A 26,443-nucleotide genomic window follows, 5' to 3' on the forward strand; every position below is an offset into this window, starting at 1 on the left:
CTTGGTTATGATGACGACGATGATGATATGACGTTACCTCTCCCGCGTAGTGTTTCACTCCAAAGTAGTGAACGGCAACGCGGGGCTTCACGTAAAATGGATTTTTCTGAAACACAAAACTAATTCTTTGATGACATACTTGATATTTATGACACATAAATTATGTTAGCAGTGTTTTTTCTTTATGACATTTATTGTCATAAAGAAAAAAACATAATGAATCAAATAACTTCTTTTTCTCAATGAAGAATTTGATTGTTTTACAACAATTTGTCCTGTCATATTCGTTTCACTTTACAACAGAGAGAAAAATCTTTTTTGCCATTTTTTGTTTGTTTTCATGTCATTTTCTTTGTCTTATGTTGTAATGTGTAAAAACATTTTTTGCCAATTTGAAAAGGACTAATATTGGCTGATGAAATTGTTGTAAGGTTTTTACCTGAAACTTACAAAATATATGTTGTGCGTTTTAAATCCAATTCATTACATTCATATGTATTTATTATGTGGTCTTCCATATGACATATATTATATGTTGTTTTCTACATGACAAGCATTTTCATGCATGTTGTGTTTTCTTTTCAAATATGATGTTTATCCCACATTAAAAAAAAATATGCCATTTACGACAGCAATGAGTCTGTCCAGCATACATGCGACGAGTGTGTTTGGAAGTGGCGCTACCGAGTGCTGACTGTGCAGTTTCTCCAGCAGGGTGCCGTCGGTGGCTTTGGGGAAGTGACTCTCCTCGTTCATCAGAGCCAGCAGGCCCAGTTTCTATGGAAACGCATCCCGGAAAATCAGCATCCTCCTCTGGCGGCAGCCACGTCACGTCACGTCTTTCGTCATGAAAAGCGCTCACCTTCTCTATCAAGTCCAAACACTCGCCGTTGTCCATCCAGTCGATGTTGGCCCACACCAGACCTTCCCTGCGGGAAGGTCGAGGGTCAGGACTAGCTTAGCATGTTGCTAATTGTCTGCTCCAAAAAACCACCAACAACAACAACAACAAAAACCTCTTACTTGTTGTACTCGAGCTGCTCCAGGGAGAAAATGTGCTTGTTGAAATATTCCTGAAGCTTCTCGTTTGCATAGTTGATGTTGAACTGCTCAAAGTGGTTCACCTGCAACACACAAAAACAGAAAAGCAAAACACATCTTCTGGTTTCTTCTTGCTTAGCTTAAATTACATTGAAATGTCGTTCAATGCTCTCCTCAATGCTGCTTTTTGTACTTTGTTATGAACAGTAGAGACACGATTCAAACTTAAAACGAGTGTGAATATTGCCGATTTGACAATTGAATAAGGTATCTGTCTGTGTGTGTGTCCGTCCGTCCGTGTCCAGCGTGCCAGCGCACCTGAAAGTTTTCAAAGCCAAAGATGTCGAGGATGCTGATGGACTTGAAGTCGTCTTTCCCTCGGATGCGACCGTTGACTTTGCGGATGATCCAGTTGAAACATTGCGAATAAAGCGCCATGGCCATGGAGTCTCTGGAGTCCACCGCCTGCAAGGAAACGCAAACTCAACCTCTTGACTTGGTCCAGTTCGTCCCTTCGTTTGGCAGGGTGAGGATTTCTTTAACACATTTTTATTCGCTGCGAGTTTACAGAAGCTGTCAAGTGTTGCCGACGTAGCCATTTGGTCGCCAAATTTCACCACTTGTCTGACCATTCTGGCGACTTTTTTGGAAAAGCAACTAAAAGTGACTTTAATTTCGTAATGAGCCGAGTCATTTCCACTTTGTTTTGCGTATGACAAGAAGGGAACCCAGCGGAAGGCAATCGTGAATCTTTGGTACGTCACGCAAAGGCAGTCCGTCATTTATCCACATGCTGGAAACCTTTGACCCGAGGTCGGTGCTTCCAAGTCACACACGCACTAAAAAAAATAAAAATACTCGACGCGAGAAAAGAATCAAGCAACAGAAAAGCCAAGCGGTTTGACAGCTCATTTTATGATGTTCAGTTGCTGAACATTTGAAATATGAACTCATGAAGGATTGTGTTTGTTTTGACAAAAAGTGCATTTTCTTCCAAGAGGAAGCATTTCTTTTCACCTATCCTCTGTTTGTCAAAAGAGTTGGCTGTTTCACCATTTTTTTTTTCAAATGCCCAAAGATGCCACAACAAGTAGTGCTACGGCGCCACCTTGTGGCACTTATAGGTTATTAGGAAGCTTTTGGGATGGAGGGCATCAATGAGTCGCAGATTTTCGCTGTTTACGGCAAAGCTCGGTTCGTATGCCACACCTTCTACTGCGAAGGAAAAAAAAGTATTTCTATTATTTCTGTGGGTGCAACATTCGAAGTCCATATCGCCCGGCCCTACTTTCATTCTCCAGCGCATACGTTGAAATTGTTCCCGAGTTATCTTTACGTGTCCTCGGGTCCCTCGAAAGGTGCTCGAAATGATTTTGTCTTCTTCTTCTGACCCGATTGCGCACTGACCTGCTCCACCGTGAGCGGGGTGGAGATCTCCTCGCCCCTGAGGATCATGGACCTGTGGGTCAGAACCTCGGCCAGCTGATCCGGGTTCAGGCCCAGAAGCTCCGCCGTCCGACTCAGAGCTGTCAATCGAACGCCAGCGCTCAGCAACGGCTTACAAATAATCGAAAGGATCGAGGTTGCGGAAACCCACCAGACTTGGACGTGATTTGCGCCCCGCCGGCCGTCATGAACTCGATGTTGCCGGCGTGCAGAATTCCCGCCAGGAGGCGCAGGATTTCGCCGACGTTCTCCTCCGTGAACTGCATTGTCCGCATGGCATTCTGGGAAAACACAATGGACGTTACGTAAGAAGGAAATATGCAAAATCTGAGCTGTAAAGACTTTGAGTGTGAGAGAAACTCCGAATGATACATTTGAGGTGTATGGAACATTCGAGACGACAGAAATAGAAATGTTTTTGCTGCAGCGCGAGCTTACCAGAACATCTTGAAAAGTGCTTTTGTCGTTGATCGTGTTGTCGGTGGGGCCGCTGCAGCGGGTCAAGTAGTTAAAAGCGGAAGACGGGCTCAGACCCAAAGACTCTGCGACACAACGCAAACGAACTTCAGCGCCTCACGCATCACTTTGGATCGCGGAAGAATCATCAAATATCGCCGCCATCCAAATGTGCTCAATTCCATATTTTCTCACAAACAGATACGATGGGTCCGTCCCCACGGGAGTGTGTCATTTGGGCAAATTATCGACCGATCGAAATGGTTGAAAATGGCTTCCTCTCGTCGATGATTTTTGGGTTCCCTGAAAAGTGACGTTGTTGGCGACGCGAGGAGGATTCCGCCAAACGCCAGCGACGGAATTACGCAATACCTTGATTTACAAGCTTTTCTCCTTACGAGTCGTCGATGTTCTGCTTTGTGCCGCGAGCGCATTCTTCTCACCTTCGGCCAATTTGGAGTCTTCAACTAAGCTACCGCGCTTGTTTTTGGGGTGCGGGAGCAAACCGGAGTACCCGGAGAAAAGCCACACAGGCATGGGGAGAACATGCAAACGCCACAGAGGCGAAGCAACCTCAGAATTGTGAGGCAGCTGTGCTAACCGCACGTCCACTGTGCCGCATTATTATTATTATTATTATTAATATGACTCATTTTAAAGCTATTGTAAAACCTGAATTGGGTAAGACTCAATCCTATGTTAACATGTGAGTTGACCGACCCCTCTGCTGGTTGTCGGTGCCGGCCAACAGCGCGTAGAAGATGTGATAGTTCCTCTCGCCTTCGTTCTGTCGGACGACTCGGTTCTGCAACGAAGAACGGAATAACGGCACACTCAAACATCGTGGTCCAGACAAAGCCTTTGTTTGTCTGGTTACCGAGACATTGACATTGCTCGCACGTTTTTGGTTTATACAATGACAACAAAGTCATCACAAATCAATTCCTGACTTTTATTCTCAGGGAAAAAGTGCATAAAGCAAATAAATATATCCGTGATTAGTTTGATGACTGGACTTGATGGTTTGAACAATAAAAGATCAAAGAATCTCACCTTCTCGAGGAGGTCTGGCGTCAGAAGAAGTTTCAGTCAAGGTCCATAAAAGAGTCACATTGACATTTTCACAATCTACATGCAAACACAAACAACACTGGAAGACATTCGCTCATAGGTCACTAAGCGAGTTGCGCAATAAACAAAACAAAACTCATGTCAACAACAGTTGACAAACTCATTATTGTGTCGCTGCTACTAGCCGTTAGCAAGCTGACCTGCTAACTTCAAGAACTCTCGTTAAACAGAGAAATTCATTTGGCCTTCGTATCATAAGACAAAATGTCATTTTGTTGACCATGTCTTCAAAATCAGGACCAATAGCCAGTCAACATCGCCAGTACATGGACTAAGCGTTTCATTAGCATTAGCGTTAGCTGGGTCAGCACTTCCTGTTTGGCAGTTGTAAAATGAGGATACAGTCGACGATGCGCCCTCCCTGGATGTTTCCCTTCTGGTTGAAATGCAGCTGCACGAACTTTCCGAAGCGGCTGGAGTTGTTGTTGTACACCGTTTTGGCGTTACCGAACGCCTCCATGATGGGGCTGAGGGAGAAAAAAAGGCAACTCTTTAATCATAAACATTTTCTCACTCGAATCTTTCGGGGTCGCCACAGCGCGTCCTCCTTTTCCATGAGAGCCTATCTCCTGCATCCTCCTCTCCAACACCAACTGCCCTCACGACATCCATCAACCTTCTCTTTGCTCTTCCTCTAGCGCTCTTGCCTGGCAGCTCCATCCTCATCGTCCTTCTACCAATATCCTCACTATTTCTCCTCTGAACGTGTCCAAACCATCCAAGTCTGCTCTCTCGAACTTTGTCTCCAAAACATCTAACCTCGGCCGTCCCTCCGATGAGCTCGTTTCTAATTTGATCCAACCTGGTCACTCCGAGAGCGAACCTCAACATCTTCATTTCCGCCACCTCCAGCTCTGCTTCCTGTTGTCTCTTCAGTGCCCCTGTCTGACACCTTCCTCCACCCGTTCCAACCTGCTTGGACCTGTTTCTTCACTTCCTGGCCACACTCCCCATTGCTCTGGACGGTTGACCCCGAGTATTTCAAGTCCTCCACCCTTGCCATCTCTTCTCCCTGTAGCCTCACTCTTCCCCCACCACCACTCTCATTCATGCACTTATATTCTGTTTTACTTCCGGCTAATCTTCATTCCTCTGCTTTCCAGTGCATGCCTCCATCTTTCCAACTGTTCCTCCACCTGCTCCCTGCTTTCCCTGCAGATCACAATGTCATCAGCAAACATCACGGTCCACGGGGATTCCAGTCTAACCTCATCTGTCAGCCTATCCATCACCACTGCAAACAGGAAGGGGCTCAGGGCTGATCCCTGATGCAGTCCCACCTCCACCTACAGCACACCTCACCGCTGTTCTGCTGCCCTCGTACATGTCCTGTATTATTCTAACATACTTCTCTGCCACTCCAGACTTCCGCATGCAGTACCACAGTTCCTCTCTGGGTACTCTGTCATAGGCTTTCTCTCGATCTACAAAGACACAATGTAGCTGTACAGAAATAATGCATGTGTGGTACTCTTTCTAGGCATGAAACCATACTGTTGCTCGCAAATACTCACTTGTGTCCTGAGTCTAGCCTCCACTACTCTTTCCCATAACTATTTCAGGTTTGAGCCTCATCACTCGATCTGATACTGCTTTCACCTCCAAGACATTCTTAGCCAACTCTTCTTCTAAAATAACTCAGACTCCATTTCTCTTCCCATCTACACCATGGTCAAATAATTTCAACCCTGCCCTTAAACTTCTCGCCTTACTGCCTTTCCACCTGGTCTCCTGGACACACAATATATCAACCTTTCTCCTAATCATCATGTCAACCAACCCCCGAGATTTTCCTGTCATAGTCCCAACATTCAAAGTCCCCACATTCAGTTCTAGGCTCTGTGCTTTCCTCTTCTCTCTCTGCCAAAGAACCCGCTTTCCACCTCTTCTTCTTCGTCTTCTTTGACTTCGACCCACAGTAGTTGAATTTCCACCGGCGCCCTGCAGGTTAACGAAGGCGCCGGTGGCGGACGTCGTTAACCCGCGCCACGACCGATCCGGTATGGAATTCTTTGGACGAACGCTCATATTTGTTTGGCAAAGTTTGAAGCCGGATGCCCTTCCTGACGCAACCCTCTGCATTTATCCGGGCTTGGGACCGGCCTACAGTTTGCACTGGCGTGTGCCCCCCATAGGGCTGCATTATTTTCTCACTTGAATGAATAATAATAAGCAGTACTGGATATAAAATAGAGAAGAGAATAGTGACCCGCTCTCAAGTAGCGCCTCCTCCACATGCGACGACGTCCTCTCCGTGCACGACACTTCCAGAGAATGTTGGCTCATGGCCGACAGGAACTTCAGGATCAGTTTGGTGCTTTCCGTCTTCCCGGCGCCACTCTCGCCGCTAACCAACAACGAGGAGAAAAACAAACAAACATTGAGGAACACGCTTGTCTATGCCTCCTTCAAATTGTGGTCCATATGCTTACGACATGGTTGGACACGACGTACATTATTAAGAAATATTACATTTGTGAAAAATTCTGCTCTACCTACCTACCTTGCTGATTAACTGCTGGAAAAAAGTCTTTTAAGGAGGTGATGAGACAGTACTATCTTTCTTCACTAGATGGAGACAAACACAGCGGACAAAATCCTAAAGCAGGGCTGGCTAACAAAACTCAACTTCAAAACTAGCCATCCATCCATTTTCCGAACCGGTGCCCGTCCCAGCTGACTCCGGGCGAGAAGCGGGGTACACCCTGAAATGGTCGCCAGCCAATCGCAGGGCACATAGAAACAAACAACCACTGGCACTCACATTCACACCTACGGGCAATTTAGAGTCGTCAATTAACATAGCACGCATGTTTTTGGGATGTGGGAGAAAAGCGGAGTACCCGGAGAAAAGCCACGCAGGCACAGGGGAGAACATGCAAACTCCACACAGGCCAGGCCGGATTTGAACCCGCAACCTCCGAACTTCGAGGCAGATGTGCTAACTGGTCGGTCGCCGTGCCGCCAATTCCAAACTAAGCTAAACCGAATCCAACGAACATCAGTTAATGCAAACTCAACTATGCTCAACTAAGCTAAACTCAACTCATGTAGACTAAATTAAGCTCAAGTAAACTAAACTAAATGAAACTAAAAGAAAAAAATGGTCAATGGTAAATGGACAGCACTTATATAGCTCGTTATCGCCACCGTCAGAGTGCCCAAAGCGCTTTACAAAGCCTCACATTCACCCACTCACACACACACATTCATGCGCCAATGCAAAATTAAATCATCAAGAAAATCAAGAAAAAAAAGACACAACTTCAAAAGTAAGGTAAACTAAACTCATCTCAAGTAAACAAAACTCAAACTCAACTCAAAAACTAAGCTCATCTAAACTCTACGAAAGTAAACTAAAATAAACTCAAGTAAATGAAAATAAAGCCAATGAATATAAAAGGATCAGGAAAAGAAAAATCGATAAAAAAAAAAAAGAAAAGAAATAAGAACATTGAAAATAAACTAAAGTCAACCACTTCAAAACTAAACTACACTGAACTAAAGTTAAAACTAAACTCAATTAAACTGAAGTCAACAATACTAAACTTAAACAAACCAAACACAACCAAACTCCACTAATAGAGCATTTGAAATACTCTATGAGAAGTAGCAATGAAAATTTGAGGAAAAAACAAAAATCTGAATAGTACAAGAAAAACATTCCAATATAATATTTGTAGACAACAACTATATTTCCTTTGTCAGATCGAATTGCAATGCTGAAGTGTGGGCTGTTTTCTCTTGAAGCGCATTTAACGTCTTAGCATACGTTTTTTAAAAATGATTTTTTAGGAAGAACGGGAAGGCGATGCATGTAGTGCACGTGGAAGTTTAAGGACATGAAACTTTCAACATTTTAAGCACAAGTGAACACTCGAAAAGAGTTCCAAAAATAAAAAAACCCTGCAAGGTGGCCGACAGACTTTGGGAGCATTCCCCAAAGTAAAAGGTCAGCGCACAGACGTGATGTGACGCCACGTTTGGTGCGTGTGACATGATGAAAAAGTGCGCTCATTAAAGTGCAGCGTGGTTGCCGTGGCGACGCGCGCCCGAGGCAAGCCTCGCTTGGCAAAGTTCTCGCTGACATTTAAACAACAAAAGCAACACGCTAAAAACACGTCAGGCCACGGCGGGACTTTCGCACCTGACCGGGCGACGATCGTCCGCCGCAACTTGACATTTCCGTCAAACAGTTCGTTAACGGAAATGTTTTTTTAGGTGCCGGCAGAAAAACAGATCTATGAACTCTCGTCAACGCTTCAAGTGTCTAAGAAATGTTGTAAAACTCCACGGGAGCCATGTGGAAAGATGTCGGGGGATGGGATCTTTTTGAGACAAAAACGAGTGAAAATCGTTTGCTTTGACACATTTGTGAAAGCTTGTTTTGCTCAAAAAGCATCGCTGTAAAGCTTCGGTGCAGAAGGAACCGAGCTGACAACAAGGTACACTAAGTGTATATGACACGACGGAATTTTCCTGTACTTTTAAATTTACCTGTTAAAATATGTCCGTCTTCCCTTGTTAAAGTTTGACTTTATCTTGGAAAAATATGACTGATTCATAACATCACCAACAATTTTGACTTTGTTCTCATAAGTTTAGAACTTTGTATCTCAACAAAATTCAATCATTCACTCATCAGTCATTTCTCCCTAAACCCGATAAAGGGATTTTAACTTGGTGGCCTTAGATAGTTCCTAAAAAGTCCAGTCGAAATCCCGATGTCATGGTTGCGGAGGCGGTAGAGGAAGAAGCATCGGCGCGATTCCCACCTGATGAGCACGCAGGTGTTGCGCGGCCTCCTCCACAGCGCGCGGTAGCACTCGTTGGCCACGGCGAAGATGTGCGGCGGGATCTGGCCCAGGTGGTGGCGACTGTACAGTTCCACGGCGGCTCGCTCGTACAAGCCGGCCAGCGGCTGGTACGGGTTCACCGCCGCCAGGATGGACCCGATATACGTCTGGGGGCAAAAAATTGAAATCACTTGTCAATATTTTTGTTTTTAAAACCTTTTTACGTCATCACGAGCTCGCCGCTTGTCTGGTGTTGTGACGAAATGAAATCAAAGACCTCACTGATAGAACTTTTCATAAAGGTTTTATTGCTTTTTCAAAATTAGCCTCATTATAATTATTCACTTAAAATATCCAAAATAAAAACTAAAGAGCATGGAACTGGAACCAGAAATAAAAACTCATTTGACTTAATTCACAAAAATGGCTTTTGCATTTCAACTCTTCGAATGTTTGTTTAAATTGCTGCAAAAAGGAGTGAAACTAGTGTAATGTGCATGCCAGGCCACTAGTTGGCAATGTCACAGCTCTTATTGATCCAGCAACATTAAGTAACATATGTACTGCAAGGCATGTGAATGTATTGGATATGTTTGTAAATAAACTCGAGCTGCAACTCATCATTATTTTGATAATCGATTAGTGTGCCGAATTAAATTGGATTAAAAAATATATATTTTAATTTCCATCTCTTTATTAAAAAACACGGCCATTATTTCAAATTGACAGTGTAGAAAATCCACAAACAGAAATCGGAGATTTATTGTTGAGAGGCGGAAATTCCGAGGACAATTTCAAGTTAAATAAGAGCTCCAAACAATGAATCGATTATCAAATAGTTGTCAATGAATTTGATAATGAATTAGTTGTCGATCAATGAATTTGATAATCGATTAGTTGTCAATTAATCGAGTCATCGTTGCACCTCTAGTTTGAACTTTTCAAAGATTCATGCAGAGAGCTGCAAAAAGGACAGAAAACAGTGTCATGTATATGCCAGGCCACTAGTTGGCGATGTCGCAGCTCTTATTGATCCAAACGTGTATTGTGTGGCGTAATGTTTGTAGCGTTGCAAAAAAACCGAACACACGACGACAAGAGCGCCGTTCTCCATCATTGTTGTTCTGGTCGTGTTCTGGTTTAGCGTTGTCCTTTTTTTAAACTTGCATTTTGAGATGTTAACAAGACAAAGTTCATGTTTTTAGCTTTACAAACATCATTGCCATGCTAAAAAAAAAAAGTCTAAAAACACAAAAGTTTACATTTTCAAGTGAAGTGCGTGGCAAGTAAAATTTGTTGAAATGAAAATTTGACAGCATACAAAGCAAAAGGAGACAAACACAAATGACGTGAAGACACATTCGTGTGTGAGCGTGCTTCCAAAAATACTCCAAAGTTCCCGTCAGGCTCCAGTGAAGAAAGACGATGTTGGGGAAACATTAAACCTTCATCATCAGCGTCTCTGACCACCTTTCCCTGCTCCAAACCCACAATTTGCTTCCACGCTTTCGTCAGCGGCTGCGCAAACTCAAACACACAAGAAGAAGACGGAGAAGAACAACAAGGGAAGAATGGAAAGAACGAGAAGAACAAGAAACAACACAGAACACAAAGAAGAACAAGAAAAGGAAGAATAAGATGAAGAATGAGAAGATTTTGATTTAAAAAAAAAACATTTATTGACAAAATATAATTAGCATTGTAGAGGAGCTACTGTGCATGACAAACTTTTAACCACAGTCAAGTGGGTAAAAATTGGCCAGCCCCAAACGTAACGTAATCTATAAAACGGATTAATCGCCAACAGCAGCGTGTGAACGGTTGACGACAACGTTGACGACGCACATTTGCTTTCCATTTGCTCGCGACCATCACATGGAATGCGAGAATGTGGAATTAACTAGAAGAGAAATGTTCCAGAAGGTTCGCCGCTTGCTGCAGTGAAGAATCTAAAAATAAAAAAATATCTTGGGGCACCAAAAGAAAAGAAAAATAGTCAACATCTCCACTTAAGTTGAAGAATTGCAAACATTTGGACTCAATTAGACTCCCCTGACCACCCGCCCGCCCTCCTCTCCTTCGCCTGGTAACAGTTTCCACAGCAATGCCCCGGCTGCGAGTTAATTGGCTGTGACTGTCTTCACGAGGCCCCCTATTGGTTAATGTGATTAAAGGTGGCCTCTCAGAGTCTCACTTTTAATAATGTCAAACGGCGTCATTCCACAGACATGCTTCGACAAACACACAATAGTTCAATTGGAAACATGAAAAATGGGGTTCAAATGACACACTTGCTGTTCACGGTTTAACTGTAGGGGGCGTTGTTCATTCAGGTTAGCCACAATGCTAAGATGCTAACAAATACCTAATCATGTTAACTACACTGGATAATGAAAAAGACTGTCAGCCATTATGGCTAACATATTAAGGATTATCTAACGTTTGCAGTGCTTCCAACAATGCTTATGTTAGCTGAGAACAATAAAATAAACTATAAACATAAACAATAAAGCTAATGTGAGCTCCAGTTGAATGTGCCATTGCCAAAGTTACACTGAAGCCACAACTGCTAACCGGCTAATAAACAAACAAACAAAAACATTGTTAGCCTAGTGCACATGCTAATTAAGATTACGGATGCTCGATAGCACTTTTTTTTCAGACTGATACCAGTTCAAGTATTCACTCTTGAGAACTCACTGATACTGAGTCCTGAGACCACGAGTACTTTTGATACTTCAAATTTCATTGAGCACAATGACAGATGATTGTGAACAAAGACCTTTCTTTCCTTCTGCGTTTCTTTCTGACGCGCATGATGATTTGCGTCAAACCGCAACAGTGTAGCGCCAACTACTGGCGAGGAGGACTTACTCCATGTCAGATTTGATTGCCTTAAGTATCTGCAGCCTTCATGAGTACCTGATACCGGTACTCGCCCATCCCTAAAAAAATGTATATATATAGAATTAGCCACAACTCCCAACAGGCTAATAAAGATCATTATTGTGATACACGCTTTTAAACGCCGCACCAATGAGGTTAGCCACATGCTAATAAAGATTTTGACCGCCTACAATTCGACAGAGCTCAGTTTTGGCTCATGTGGCGCCGCGACAGCAGTCAGTCGGATCAGCCGAGCAGAAATTTGCCAAAAAAAAGAGACGAGCGATGGTGGGATACTGAGAGCGAAACAAGGAGCAGATGTGAAAGAATTTGGAGGATGAACAAAGCGAAGGTCTCCTGAGTGACGGCAGGAAACGTTGGCGAGACGCCGCCAACTAGTGGCGCTCGCTCATCCAGCGTGTTAACCGCACTTTTATTACATTTGGCCTACGCCGGACGGCCGCCGGCTTTGTTGTTCTGACATTGATGAGTTTTATTTTTTTCCACGTGACACTGTGACAGTTTGAAGGCGAAATATCTTCTCGTGTTCTCGGGAAAAGCAAATATTTGTCTTCATTTTATTGCTGCATTTTATTGTCAGTCTCTTTTTTTATTGGTTGTTTCTATCAGAGCTGACTGAGCTGCAAACACAGGCCGACATTTGCTAACAGTTCTAACGCTAACAGAGAAAACGCTAACATAGCATGACAGCACAAATGCTAACAGCGCAAATAGTACAAAAACAGAGCGAGTGCTAACAGACTAACCCTTCTTTCTTCCACCCTTCCTTTTTGTTTCTTTTTTCTTCCATCCTTCCTCCTGCCCCTTCTTTCTTTTTTCCATCATTCGTTCCTTTTTCCTTCTTTGCTTCCTCCATTTCTTCCTTCTTTAATTTATTTTTCATTCATTCCGTCTTTTTCCATTCTTTTCTTTCTTTCCTTTGTTCTTTTGTTCCTTCTTTTCGTCACCTCTTTCCTTCCATCCTTCTTTCCTCCACCCTTCTTCCTCATCCTCCCCTTCTTTCCTTCCCTCTTTGGTTCCTTCTTTCCTTCCATCTTCTGGTCCTTCAAGTCCTTCCCTTTTCCTTCCTTCTTTATTTCATCTCCTGTATTTGTCTTCTGCTCTTCCTTTCTGCCTCCTTTTCTCCCTTTTTTCTTCATACCTTCTTTTTTCTTATTTCCCTCCATCCTTCCTTCCTTTAGCTTCCTCTTTTGTTCCGTCTTTCCTTCATCCCTTTTTGCCTTTATTTCTTCTTTCCTACCATCATTTCTCCTTTATTTGTCTTTCCTTCCTTATTTCCTTCTCCACTTAGTCCTTTCCTTCCTTTTTCTAACATTTCTTAATTTCTTCCTTCATTCTTTTGTTCCTTTCTTCCTTTATTTCTTTCATTCATCCTTCTTTTCCTTCCTTCTGCTCTTATTTCTTCCTTTCCTAGATGTCTTCCTTGTTTCTCTACAAGGTTCAGTAAGTGCGCAACAAAATATAAAAAGTCCTTTGTGATATATGTATTAATTTTTTTTATGTATTTCTGAGTCAAAAAGGTGATTAAATGGCTCATAGGAAAAGTAGCAATTGGTATTTTTACAGGTTTCTGCGGCATCAAATCATCTGTAAGCCTTTTAATTTGAAGGCTAATGAATTTGAAATGAGCGTTTTGGGCGCAAACTATTAAAAGTGTAAAAGCAAGTGTAACCACGTCTCCTATCGGTCCCTCACGCGTGCCAATGGGCAGTGTCGGCTGGACGTATTCCACATTAGCGTCGCGCAACTTTAACCAACATTTGGATTTGAAGTTGCGACGAGAAACGAAATGAAATGAAAAGAAAATAAGCTAGACGCGCTGCCAACAGCTTTTCCACACGCACGTTCACAAATGTCCGGGTGGGGCGGGGGTGGGGGGGCGAATAGCGTGTTGACGTGTGTGTGTGTGTGCGCGCGCGTGTTCTGTGATTGGAGCCAGCTGCGCTCAGGACTGGGGAGCCTCATCTACGGATTCCAGTCATTCCTGTCCACAGGCACACAAACGTCAACACACTATCCTGCCTCCCTCCATTGACACACACGCACACGTATTGTGGATGTGTTTGTGTGTATTCTGGATTCCACATTTAATGAACAAAATGCACATCGAACAAAAAACAGCTACTGTTCTGATAGCGAACCATTAAAATCAGTTCCCAGGCGTCTTCATAACAACAATGGCGAGTCCGGCTTTCGTTACCACGACGACCGGGGGTGGAGCGAGAGAGCGCCTGTAATGACGAGTTTCACAGGTGGAGGCAGCACTTCATATACCAAAGACTCTCGCTGACATATTTGCTGAAATAGTCAACGTCTCTATGTATATCCGTTTGTATGTATTATACTGCCCCCAGGTGGCCAAGGCGTACACACCAGAACAAGCAGCACAATGGGCATTGAATTGAGGCAGAAAGTGTGACCAAATGACATATGTGTTGCTGTATGTGTTTGTGAAGTACAATATTATCCATCCATCCATCCATTTTCCATGCCGCTTCTCCTCACGCGGGTCGCGGGCGTGCTGGCGTATTATATAAGTGGTGCATGACGTGGAATGTTTCGGAATCTGACAAATTCTTCTGACCTGTTGATTTCAGCAGGGGCTCACTCAGGAATCGGGGGCCCCTGACCACTTGTGACGGCGATGGGAGGGGGGGGGGGCGGGGGGGGGGGGGGGGGCGGAATGCATTCACCCTCACCTTCCCCTGACGTTTGTCTTCAGAGGTCCGAGCTCGAACGTCCACTCTTTCGCCTTCTCTTGAGATTCCAAACGTCAGCAAGTTTGAGTGAACGAAATAAGTCCCGAGTGGAAAAATGAGGAATTGCAAAATATTCGTTTCCGAGGCACAGGATGGCTGCGATGCAGTGAAAGCGGCGAAGACAACGCGGCGAGTCAGCGAGTCACGTTATTAGCACAGAACACGCCGGAAGCTCTTTTTGTTACTTTGCTTGCTTTCAGCACACCGAACCTTTGTTGGTTGTCTGGGAATTCATCGCATTCGGAGACATTCCACGAGGAGAATCATTCTTCAAAGGTTTTAATCGGTGCCAGCAAACAAACTGTTATGCTACGCTAACGAACATGACTACAGTTTGATGACGTTTGTTTGAAGCCCAAATTTTGTTTTCTTAATTTTGTATTTATTTTATTATTTCGTGATTAATTAATTTTTTTCTGGTGTCTTCAGACAAAAGAATTTATCATATGACATATGCCAACAAGAACGAAGCCTAAACATGGAATATTGTCTGTCATCTTTGGTGGCTCTATGGCAACATCGTGATTTGGGCTGTTACGTTTGCCGGTGGATTGTTACGGTCGGAAATAACTTTTAAACAAGAAGTCGTACGGCAATGAATTAGCTTACAGCCCCCATAGTTTTTAGTGAGAGGTGAACTTTCCAACGCTGTCACCCGAGTGTCCGAGCCAGCATTTAGTTTTCAGATTTCCTGAAGTGAAAACCGTGGCCGGTGTTCTCGTGCGCAAACTCACGTAGATGAGTCTTCGGCGGTATCGTAGGAAAAGGTTGTGCATGATGGCGCCGTCGTGTAGATCCTCCAGCGCCGCCATGTCCTCCACGCCCGACACGCTGCTGCCGTGCATGGCCTGAAACTTCTGATGCGTCAGCGCATTCTGCTTGCACGTGTACACCTGAAACACACACAAAAACATATGAATACATGATGTGACGTTACAGGCGAGATGACATTTATTCTAGCCAGAAGTGTTAGACTAAATCAAGTGCGACAAAAGACACATTTTAGATACGCTCAGCGACTTTTTGAAGGCTCTTTTGCTTTTATTTGTCTTCATTGGAGCTGATAGCACAAATGCACTCTGGGACTTTGGAACATTCTCGTTCTGATGCGCTATTTGGCCTTCGCATGTTGAAGGTCGGAGACGGATTTGAGTCATTCATTCATTCATTTTCCGTACTGCTGCTCCTCACTAGGTGGCGGGCGTGCTGGAGCCTCTCCCAGAGGCGGAGTACACCCCGAACTGGTTGCCAGCCAATCGCAGGACACATAGAAACAAACAACCATTCGCACTCCCATTCACACCTATGGGCAATTTGGAGTCTTCAATTAACCAACCGCGCATGTTTTTGGAATGTGGGAGGAAAGCGGAATACTCGGAGAAAAGCCACTGAGGCACGGGGAGAACATGCAAACACCACACAGGCGAGGCCGGGATTCAAACCCGCAACCTCACAACTGTGAGGCAGACGCGCTAACCAGGCGGCCACCGGGATTTGAGTCATCCGTGACTAAATGTTGTTTCTATTAACTGATGATAATCCAGACCCGATCATGATGAAGCACTTCTTTTAAATGAACACATCATCTTTGTAAGATATACTTTTGTAAATATTTTTTTATATTTACATGTATGTTGGTGTACCTTTTTAGCGACATCATTTTTTTCCATTTATTTTTCGCTTCTACGTAGCAAGAGAAGTTAAATGGAATGTAGCTCTATTCAAATCATTATTGTCACTTTTGAGTGTTGATTTGTCAATTGAAATTGAAGTTACTACAGATTAATTCCTAAGTAATTATGTTATAATGAAAACAAATATGGTGAATTTCCTATTTTTTCACAAATCGATACAATTGGTCAAGTCATCTGTTATTTTTACGCATTATTAACCGATTTAAAGTGCTGAAAATGGCTTGAGAACAAATCTATTAACTCTCCATTAAACACTTGAACTGTCTGAGAACTGTTGTATAACTCCGGCCCTTCCCGCTGTATTTCTGAAAAACATTAAGGTTAGAAAAGTGAAAAGGAGTGTGAAAAATAAATTCAACTAGTGTGCACTTTATTCACTTGATTCATCTTCAAAAATACCTTGCTTATGCGTTTTTTGCTGATGTGAAAAATAGAAGTGAGCACACACATTTCCAAATATTTATTATTTATGCATCATTACATATGCAGAAATTAGACGATACATTTATTTATTTGATCGGCCTTATCGGTAGCGGCCGATAATTAGCATTTTATGCTGATCGGTTTTAATGTCATAATTCGCCGATCCGCTCCGCGACATTTACTCCGCGTCGCCATCATGCACAGTAGTCCTGTAAATAACTGACGGCCAATAAAGTTATTAAAAAAATATATAATAATTTAAATGCCGGCGGTGTGGAACAGACAACGCGTCTGAGACAGACAACACCTAATGCCCGGGATCAGACTACAAGACAAATTTGCTTTTTCACGATCTTTCAGACGACTGCAATAAAACCTTGTATTCCGATAACACCGCATCCCGTTTTTTACGATCTCTGGGCTTCATCGTGTCAACGCAAACGCGACCGGATACACTCGTTACCATGGCGAAGACAACAAGAGTGGATCGCGCCATGTGTTTGTAAGAACAAAATGGGGGAAAACGTGCGTTGGCGGTCACCGGCTCGCTTGAGGCATGTTCACGTATACTTTGAATACGATTCGGCTCGCAAGCAGGCAATCAAATGTTATGTAGCCTTGCAAGCTAGCGGTAGCACGAACGGTTGGACGTAAACATGCCGCCGTTCTGTAGAATCGTGCTCTAAAGTTTCGGTGTGGGTGAAGTCATTTAATTAAAAGTAAAGTAACTTCATTAGAGTAAGTTAGCAGCCCTTATTTCTGTCATGTTGTAATGTTGGTTTGAACTGACATATTAGAATCCACGATCTGACTCGAGCAGTGATTTCCAACCTTTATGGAGCCAAGGAACATATTTTACAATTGAAAAATCTCACGGCACACCAACAAACAAAAATGTCGCAAAAAGTGGAGACATCAATTACGGTATTTACTTCCTGCCATCTAATAGAAGACCATTCATTTGTTCTGTCTGTCACTAAGCCTCACTGCCATAAATAGAGGAACACAGATACATTATTTATTGTAAATAGAATTTTTTTTAGCAATTAAGTACACAAGTATATACAGTAAATGAACAGGTCATATAAATAGACACATTCCTCCATCATGTGATCGGATCGGTGATCGTTTTTTTAAACTCGCTCATCGGTGATCGGCCCCAAAAATCCTGATCGTGTAAAGCCTAGCAGAAATATATATAAGTGGCATATTTTGGTCTGTAGTAAGAGTTGAACTTTCGGTACCACTTCCTGCACCCCATCAGAGGGAATGAACCAAACACATTCAAATTGAATAAACCATTTCAAGATTCAAGCGATGAAAATGACATTTTCTCAACACAAGTGTGTTGCCTTCACTGACACATCAAGCAAACAAAAAGGAGTGAAAAGCTTCCTTCAGGTGTTCACTTAAAAAGTGTCAAATTCACACCACCAGGAGGTCAAAGGGCGTCAGTCACCGAGGTCAAATGTGGAATGCCACATTCAGCTTTTTTTAAAGAACTAACCTAAACACATGAACGTTTCATTCTGGGAGAAACAAACAACAATGGAGAAGAAATAGAAGATAAGGCTAGCTTGTTTTATTGATTAATTTCATGTGTCAGGACACGAGGAAGTACAAAATAAATCTGTGGAAACTGATGCAAGTTAAAAACAACATTTTCAAAGCTTGACTGGTATCAGGAGAAATGATGCAAATCCCAGAAGGGGGAATAAAAAAAGCAAAGCTAGTTCTAAATAATGTAATTTTCTCTTGCTATAACCAAAGGAGAAAAACCTGATCAAAATAAAAAAAAATCTGCCTTTTGTGAAATGAAATCGCAACTTTTATTTTATGTCAGCCTGAGAAGAAGAATGGCATGAAAGTGTGTTTGAAGAGACGACAGAATTACGTCAATATCATGTGGACACAAAACAAAGTATCAGGTTTTGTGACATATGGAGAACAGGTAAGTAGTCCCCACCACGAATTGTTCCTAAAAACACAGCAGCTGGCGTGTGGACCTTTTCTTGATTCTTGCTTCAAAGCTTCTACAAAGTTGATATCTGCTTGTTGAACATGAGTGTTAGGTTACATCTTCGCATGTAACGCCTGCTTTGGTAACATCAGCTTCATCGTTATTAGACCTCGCATCCCCGGCTAGAACAGACCAGTGGAACTTTGTTGAACTTTTGTTGATGCATTTCATTAAAGATAGGCGTCGTGAGCGATGCCCTCGAGTAGTCAAAACATTGGCAACATCACCAGTTCACCATGAAAACAAGTTGAAATGATTCCTCTTCATCACATAAGAGGAAGGGTAACATCAGCCTCTTTCACGTAGAGATTTGACTTGTGGTGTCCTTCAGGGGTCAATGTTGGGGCACAAGCTGTTCATTTGCAATGTTCCTCATGGAAGACGACTGCAGCAAACTATTGTTTAAGATCTAGTTCGACTACAATAAAAGCAAAGCAAAAGCAAAAGCAAAATGTGTTACATGTTACAGTAAACCCCCACTATTTGCAAGGTATTGGGACAGAGCCCTGTCGCATTAGCGAGTAATTTGCGCCTCCCCAAAAAAGGTCTATAACTTCCATAGAGGCCAAAAGATGGCAAAAAAGCACGACTATTGTTTCAGGCAGTCTGGCGATTTGGCACTGCTGGATGAGCTGCTGTGACGAAACAGCTGGAGGTGACTCCCTCTGAAGAAAGACTTCACTGTCCCGGGAGGCCATCACTCACACACGCGCACGCACGCACACACGAACTTTGCTAGCATTCCCGTTTGAGTGTCGCTCAAGGCCGAAACTTTATGCTTCTTGCAGCAGACACAAAAAGTATAAAACAATTCAACCTTTGTTCAGGTCCTCTACTTAGCCATGTCCGATGTTGCCTTCAGGGACAATCTGAAATTGTGCTCTTTCTTGTAGTCTATCTCGTATGGTCCATGATGCCTTCAAGGACAGTGTGAAATAATTGTTTTCCTGTCATCTGCCCGTCTATCTATGTCAGGTGTTGCCTTCAGCCACAGACGGAAATCAATTATTTCCTTATTAGGGCCTTAAGTATTCCCAGTAGTATTATCGTGCTAATCCTGCGCTTCGTTTGTGTTTTCTTGAATTGATTTGGTGTAAATGTGACTTTGCTTTCCCGATGAGGTAAAAGCAACAACAGTGTTCACGCGAGTTAGGGCGTAATCCCGTGCCCAAAGCCGCCCGTTCCACTGCTTGTCCGGCGCCTTTGTTCGGCATAGATTTACTGGCGTTAGCATCTGTCGCTAGGCTTAGCTTGGGGCCCCTCGGCTTTGTTGTTTTAGCACGGCCATTAGCTTAAACGTCATTAGCTTTAAATGACAACCTGGTATGCAAAGTCAGCACTTTTGGGTCACAGGCCAGGTTAAAATAGGTTGGGATTTTTCATTTTAGAGCATTCTTTTTTCAAATTCAGTTAGTTTTAATTAGTTTTTAAGAGCGGCTTTGTTACTTTTTATTAGTTTGTATTTTTTCAAAAATGCTTTATTTCTCTTTAGTATTGATTAGTTTTAATAATTAGTTTTAGTTATTTTTAATACAGGATACTTTTTTAATAAAGCCTATTTCCTAGGTGCAATATTTTAAAAAATGTCACAGTTTTGTAAACGTAAAATGTAGTTTCATTTAGTTATCATTAAAAAAACAAACAACTATTTTATTTTGTTTAAAAAAATTTAACTATTATTCATGATTTCCTTCATTTTCAACTTCGGTCACAGCTAACACAATGGCTAATCTTTTTAGTTTGGGACTTTCCATTGGGTGCCATCTATAAAAAAAAAAAAGAAAACGAAAATGTATTGTATTCTATTGAGTTGTAATATTTTGTCTTTTTTACACTAATATTGACAGGACGTTGGCAGCGCGGTGCACAGTGGTCAGCTCGTCTGCCTCACAGGCCAGTGGTTCTGAGTTTGAATATGGGAGGGGCCTTCCTGTGTGAAGTTTTTGGTTGTTTTTTTCCCTCACATGTTCCAAAAAACTTTTAGCATAATTGAAAAACAACAAAGTGGCGACCAGTCTAACGTCTGATCATATGTGCCCTGACATTGACTGGTGACCAGTCCATTAGTTGACTGCAACGTGAACCAACAGGACAGTATTTGAATTTAAAACATTTTTTTGTCCTAAGCGCAAAACGGTAGCGTGGTACCCCAACAAACATCAAAGGCTTGACAGAGTGCGACCATTCGACACCACCGCACCTCGAAGGAGGTTTGGAGTCCAATCTTCAAAGAGCACCAGTGTGAGGATCCTGGAGTGTCACACCTTAAGAGGAAAAAGCCGCAAAACTTGGCGGCCTCAAAGTTTTGGCGACACTTTTATCGGAACAATGTGACAACCAAAATCCAAAGTAGTGCGACTGTGAAGCATGAAGAGCAAAACAAAGCAAACGTGTTCCATAGCGTTCCCGACCTGTCCGTAGTCGCTGGTGAAGACGACGACGCCGCCCGAGCAGGAGGACACGGTGGTAGGAAGGTTCTGATTGTCTTCACGCAGCCAAACGCGCTCACCCTGCACAACAACAAAAACAACAACAAACATTTTTATTTGGTCAACGACAGCCGGACGCAGGCCGTCATTTGTACACCATGTTGGAATCATATCAAAAACCTCACAAGTTCACCGTCACAATTGGTTGAAATTAATCCTCTTCCTCACATAACACAACAGGAAGTGTAAGATGAGCCTCTTTCATGTGGAGATCTGATTTGTGGTGTCCTCCAAGGGTCAATCTTGGGCCCCAAGATATTCATTTGCAACGTATCTACACAAAACTACCTATAGCAAGCTATGTCAAGGGAATCAAATATACAATGTCAGGAATTTTCAAAACGAGAGTGCAGTTGTCCCCCTGCCTTGTAAATGTAGACATCAAGATGCGTACAAGTTGTGGCAGCGCATGAAAAAAAAACTAGAGCTGTCAAAGTTAGTGTTAACTCATGATTAATCACAAAAACATGATCACATTAATTATGTATTAACGCAGATTAATCACAAAATTGATTTTGACCACACACGCCCCTTTACCTTAACAGCGGATGCATATCTGAAAGGTGGCACAGGTCGCTATAAGGTCAGTGATCAGGTCAATGCTTACGCTAGTATAAAGATGAGTGAGGAGACTCCGAAAGGTGTGCTCGTCGGCAAATGTGGCTTCAAAAGTCAGCTTGATGGGACTTTCCATAAAACAAAGGTCACTCGCAGTGCATCACTGAACTCTCTTTTCATCTCAAAGAAAATGTGGTATCGTGTGTTGTATATTTGACGCCTGTGATTAATTAAAATTCAAGTGTTAGTAATCTGATTTTAAAAAAAGAATCAATTGACAGCCCTAAAAAAACATTAAAGGCTTCCATCAAAACAACCTTTCTTGAACTGAAGCTCTCGACTGACATTTTGCGATATTCAGTGCCTTGAAATCTTCCAAAGGAGCCTTTCCTTTTAACAGAAGTGTAGTGCAAAGGTGGTGCAGCAGCGTTCGATATGAAGTAGGCTTACTTTGTCCCTGAAAATTGGCATCTTTTAGCCTTCACGAGCGCATCAATATAAGTTTGCATGCTACTTGGGAAAAGGTCGACTGAGCCACTCGCGTGATTTGGACGACAGGCACAGGAAGTGAAGCGCATTCCTGGGAAAAGCTGCATCTTTTTTTTTTGGGGGGGGGGGGGGGGGATGGTCTCCCGTCTTCCAGTGGCACACTTTCCACGTCCCTATTCCTTTGTCTGCAGCGTGTGGCCCCCGAGCCCCCCTGTCCCTTCCAGCAGCGACACACTTTCTTATTGTGCTTTCTTCTCTCGTAATCCGCTCCGAGTCACGCCTGCAAACTCACGCCGACACCCCCGGCCCCCCTCGGCAGTCCCCGGCCGGCCTCCCTGACATGTATGCTTGCTAAACCCCCCGCCACAGTCATCGCCGCTGATTGTCTGGAGGTCAAACATCTCCCAAAACGTTTTGCGGACATTTCTTGGGGCATTCATCCGTTTCATCATTCCCATTTATTTATCAAGATGTTTGATTTTTTTCAAGCAGCTTCCGTAGTCGTAAGCGCGCCACAGTCAGTGTTGACAACTTGGCGGCTTTTAACCGCTTTTCCAAACACTGGTGCGACTATTTTCCAAAAAAGCCACTTAGCGTCTTTAATTCCCATTAAGAAGGCTTTTCACATTGTTTTTCGATTGACAAGAAAGGAAGGCAATCACACAGATTTCCAAACACAAGGTGCCCATTTATAGGTTATGCAAAAAGCATTTTTTGGACTGTTTACAACGTGAACGGACTTTTGACTGTTGGCAACGCGAACGGATTTACTATTTCAAAGCCACGGGTCCCTGCCTGCTGAACGCCACGGGTCCTGCCTGCTCAACGCCACCGGGCTGCCGCTTCGGCGCTACGGGATCCAGTCGCTGTGCCTACTGAAGCGTTTTGAGGGCTCGTTCCTACGACAATCGGTTTGGGTTTCTTTTCCCCAGTGAACTGAGGGTTCAACGGTTTTGTTAGTACTGCCTTTGAGGGCTACATATGCATACTACTAGAGCTGTAACTAATGATTATTTGAATAGTCGGTTAATCTGTTGATTTTTTTTTATTAATTGATGAATCAGATAAAAAAAAATGTTTTTCATTCCATCCCTTTATTAAAAAACAGGACAGGATTTCAAATTGACAGTGCAGAAAATGCAGAGACATAAATTGGTTATGATTCCCTTTCTGATTTGGTTGGTAAAACTGTAAAAAAAAATGTTGATCGTTGTTTTCCAAAGTAAAACTCTTCTACTTTCGCTACAGAAATCAGAGAATATTTACTGTTGACAGACTGAAATTACGAGGATTTGGACAATTTTACATTCAACGAGTTGATGCAAGTTAATGCTGATTATAAAAATGGGTTTAAGGCTTGTGTGATATCAAGAGAAATGAATAAAAACAAATATCCCAGAAGGGATAAAACAAACAAAAAAGATGATTGATTTTTTTTCTACAGGCAAAGGGGAAAAATCGTTTAAAAATCTGAAAACAAAATCACATTTCCATAATCTTGTAGCCCTAAAAACAGCAAACAAACATGGCAGCCAATTTCTTATTTCTTCCCAACAACACAGAAAAAAAATAAAAGGCTTGAACCCTTTTCTTCCAAACCCGGCGTCATTTACACACGGACCTCCTCGGCTCCACTTTAAGGTTTGTGTGTATTTAGCATCAGCATGCTAAAGCTAAAACCTCGTTCACGCCCACCTGGCGACGTCTTTTGCATTTTCCTGCTTGTCAGCACTTTTGGAAAATTGACGTAGTTTGAACTCGCCTCAGCGGAGGACTTAACCGCACATGTGCACGCGCGCACACACACATGCACATGTACACACGTACACACACAAAGTTTGTTATGGAACCGCCCGCTGTGTGCTGAGTCTTCGATCTAAATATAAAGCGACCACAAAGAGTTAGCGTCATTCAATCGAGGAGTAGAAAGCACAGAAGAAGAAGAAGAAGAAGAAGAAACGTGAGGTGTAAAACAAGTAGAAAGTTCTGGAAGAATCTCCTCAGCATCATCAGGAATTTTTTCTGTAAAAATTGGGAATATGTTGATGGTTGCAATTATGGTGCTGCTCACAGATGACTGCAAAGGATTCTGGGTAGTTTGTGCACGTGTGCGTGCGTATGTATGTCCATGCGCGTGTGCATGCGCAGGCTTCTCTTCCCACCAATGCGTGACAACCGAAAAGTTGTCTTGAACTTGAAAAGCAAACAGGAAGACGAGAAACTTAAGCGATCAATCAGACGACAAGTCGACATGTTCGAATTAGGGCTGCCGCTATCGAATCTTTTTTTACAATCGCTCAACCCATCGACTCATCCATCGAATAATTGGATCCTATATCCAACCCTAATTCGACTGGCGCATCGTGGGGGATGTTGATTGTACTCCCTGTTTGGACTGCACAGGCTGAGAAAGAAAACACACAAACACACAAGCAAATACTTGAAATAAGTCACTCAAACAAATTGAGGAGAGATAGGACGAGCTGAGAGGTAACCGGGAAACCGTAAATCATGTCAAGTACACAAAGCGTCGAGGCTGCTTCTTGTTCTGGTTCTGTCGGCTTGTTTGCAGCTAAATGGAAGCATGTGCGGCGGCAGCATCCGGAACCACGCACGACTGTAGTACACGCACACGCACGCTGCCAGTGTGTTTCCCATGAGCCAGAGGACGCGTGGGCAGCGGGGCACTCGCTTGGGAAAATGTCGCCCTTCAGGTGGCCTGCGAGGCTCCTGCTAAAAATGTGTTTGTGTTTTTTTTTCATGCGTTACCCCGGCAGCAGCGTGTTGACCACCTGACCGGTGACCTGAACTTTGAACCCTGCTTTGTTAATAATTGATGCACACATAGCAGCTGTTCAGCTTCTCAATACCTAAGCGTGACTCTTTCATTATTCATGAAGGTGAACTCATTAGAACTCATAAGAACTTCAAACAAGTCACAACCTTTCTTCTACAATTTTCATTCTTTTTAATGTGGGAAGTCGGTCCATCCCTCCGTCCGTCCGTCCGACCGTTGGTACGTCGGTCTTTGTTTCAGTCTGCATCATAAAAACTATTTTAATACTTGCATTGTTTTGTCAAGTATTTTTTCTGTAGGTGAAAGCACGTCCCGCTGATGTGCACGGCTTCCACTAACAACATGGCTGCTTTTTTTTCCTTTTTTCCCATCCACACGGGCCACAACTCCCGCGGGAGGTCGTCGTCGTCGTCGTCTACTAACGAGCAGCTGGCGCGTCCTCCAACAGGAAGGGTTTTGTCCACCGCTCGTCACCTGACGCGTGAAAACTTCAAACTTGTTTTCCCAGCACGCCGCCGCGGTCAAAACCGTCTTTGTTCCCGGCGGCTTCTCCCGCCATCTTGGAATGCGTATCGGCACATATTATAACATCGAAGACGACGGCCGCTGCGCCGTTTCCATACGGATTTTTATTAGGCCGTCACCTGATTGGTCGGTTTGATGATTAACGTTTTACGACCGCGTTTAATGACCCCCATCACTCGTGAATGTGTGCGCACTGTTTAAGTGGGTGTGTGTGTGTGTGTGAGTCTGTATGTCTGTATGTGTGTCTACGTGTGTATGTGTGTTGGAGAATGTGTGTATGTATGCATTTGCTTCTATTCGTGTATACTGTAAGTGTATTTCTGTTTGTGTGGGTGTGTGTGTGTATGTAAATATGTATGTGCACTGTATATAAGTGTGTGTGTGTGTGTGTGTGTGTGTGTGTGTGTGGCAGCTGCAGGGTCGCGCGGGACCATGCAAGCCAGCCAGCAGCTGCCTCGCCAAACAGGAAGTAGCTCAACAACATTTATTAGACCTGTCGAGACACTGGAGTCCAACCAATCAACCTGGGACACGAACACCAGGTGCAGGGATGTCACCGCGGCAACCACATGTGACTACAACACGGCTGCCATCTCACAGAGTGGATATGTAAAACCCCCTTTACATCGTTGACCTAGAAATCCATTTGTAGTGATCTGGCAATAGTCGATTAATCGTTTCAACTATATCGTCAAAAGATAAAAATCCATTTCCAATTCGGACGCAGCGACTGCATTCGATAACATACACTCATTCTCGACTCCCAAATCACCACGAAGGGACTTTCAGTGGGCATTTTAGGAACTAACTCGGTCTGCTCTATCAAAAACCTCGTTGTAGCAATTCGGGAGTCGGGAATGATGAACGCAGTCGCTACATTCGCAATCATTCCCCGACTCCCGAATCACGACC

General features: G+C 43.3%; 1 protein-coding gene across 3 annotated transcripts in view; it reads right to left on the reverse strand.

Annotated features, from left to right (window-relative positions):
* The window catches only part of myo10 (myosin X), a 56,112-nt gene that overhangs the window by 19,218 nt on the left and 10,451 nt on the right, over positions 1–26,443 (reverse strand). For 2 of the 3 annotated variants that reach the window (XM_061798582.1, XM_061798580.1), the window contains exons 2-16: positions 21,085–21,183; positions 15,271–15,429; positions 8,850–9,037; positions 6,284–6,421; positions 4,417–4,541; positions 3,997–4,010; positions 3,664–3,748; positions 2,926–3,029; positions 2,639–2,768; positions 2,449–2,567; positions 1,360–1,506; positions 1,024–1,124; positions 863–929; positions 685–777; positions 38–106 (exon numbers count right to left, since the gene is read on the reverse strand). In XM_061798582.1, coding sequence (XP_061654566.1) covers positions 38–106; positions 685–777; positions 863–929; positions 1,024–1,124; positions 1,360–1,506; positions 2,449–2,567; positions 2,639–2,768; positions 2,926–3,029; positions 3,664–3,748; positions 3,997–4,010; positions 4,417–4,541; positions 6,284–6,421; positions 8,850–9,037; positions 15,271–15,429; positions 21,085–21,183 — 1,638 coding nt within the window. Of the gene's footprint in view, positions 1–37; positions 107–684; positions 778–862; positions 930–1,023; positions 1,125–1,359; positions 1,507–2,448; positions 2,568–2,638; positions 2,769–2,925; positions 3,030–3,663; positions 3,749–3,996; positions 4,011–4,416; positions 4,542–6,283; positions 6,422–8,849; positions 9,038–15,270; positions 15,430–21,084; positions 21,184–26,443 lie in introns of those variants that run through there. The other variant, XM_061798583.1, reaches the window with a different exon arrangement.

Source organism: Phyllopteryx taeniolatus, chromosome 14 (genome assembly GCF_024500385.1).
Source record: "Phyllopteryx taeniolatus isolate TA_2022b chromosome 14, UOR_Ptae_1.2, whole genome shotgun sequence".
Classification (NCBI taxonomy): domain Eukaryota; kingdom Metazoa; phylum Chordata; class Actinopteri; order Syngnathiformes; family Syngnathidae; genus Phyllopteryx; species Phyllopteryx taeniolatus.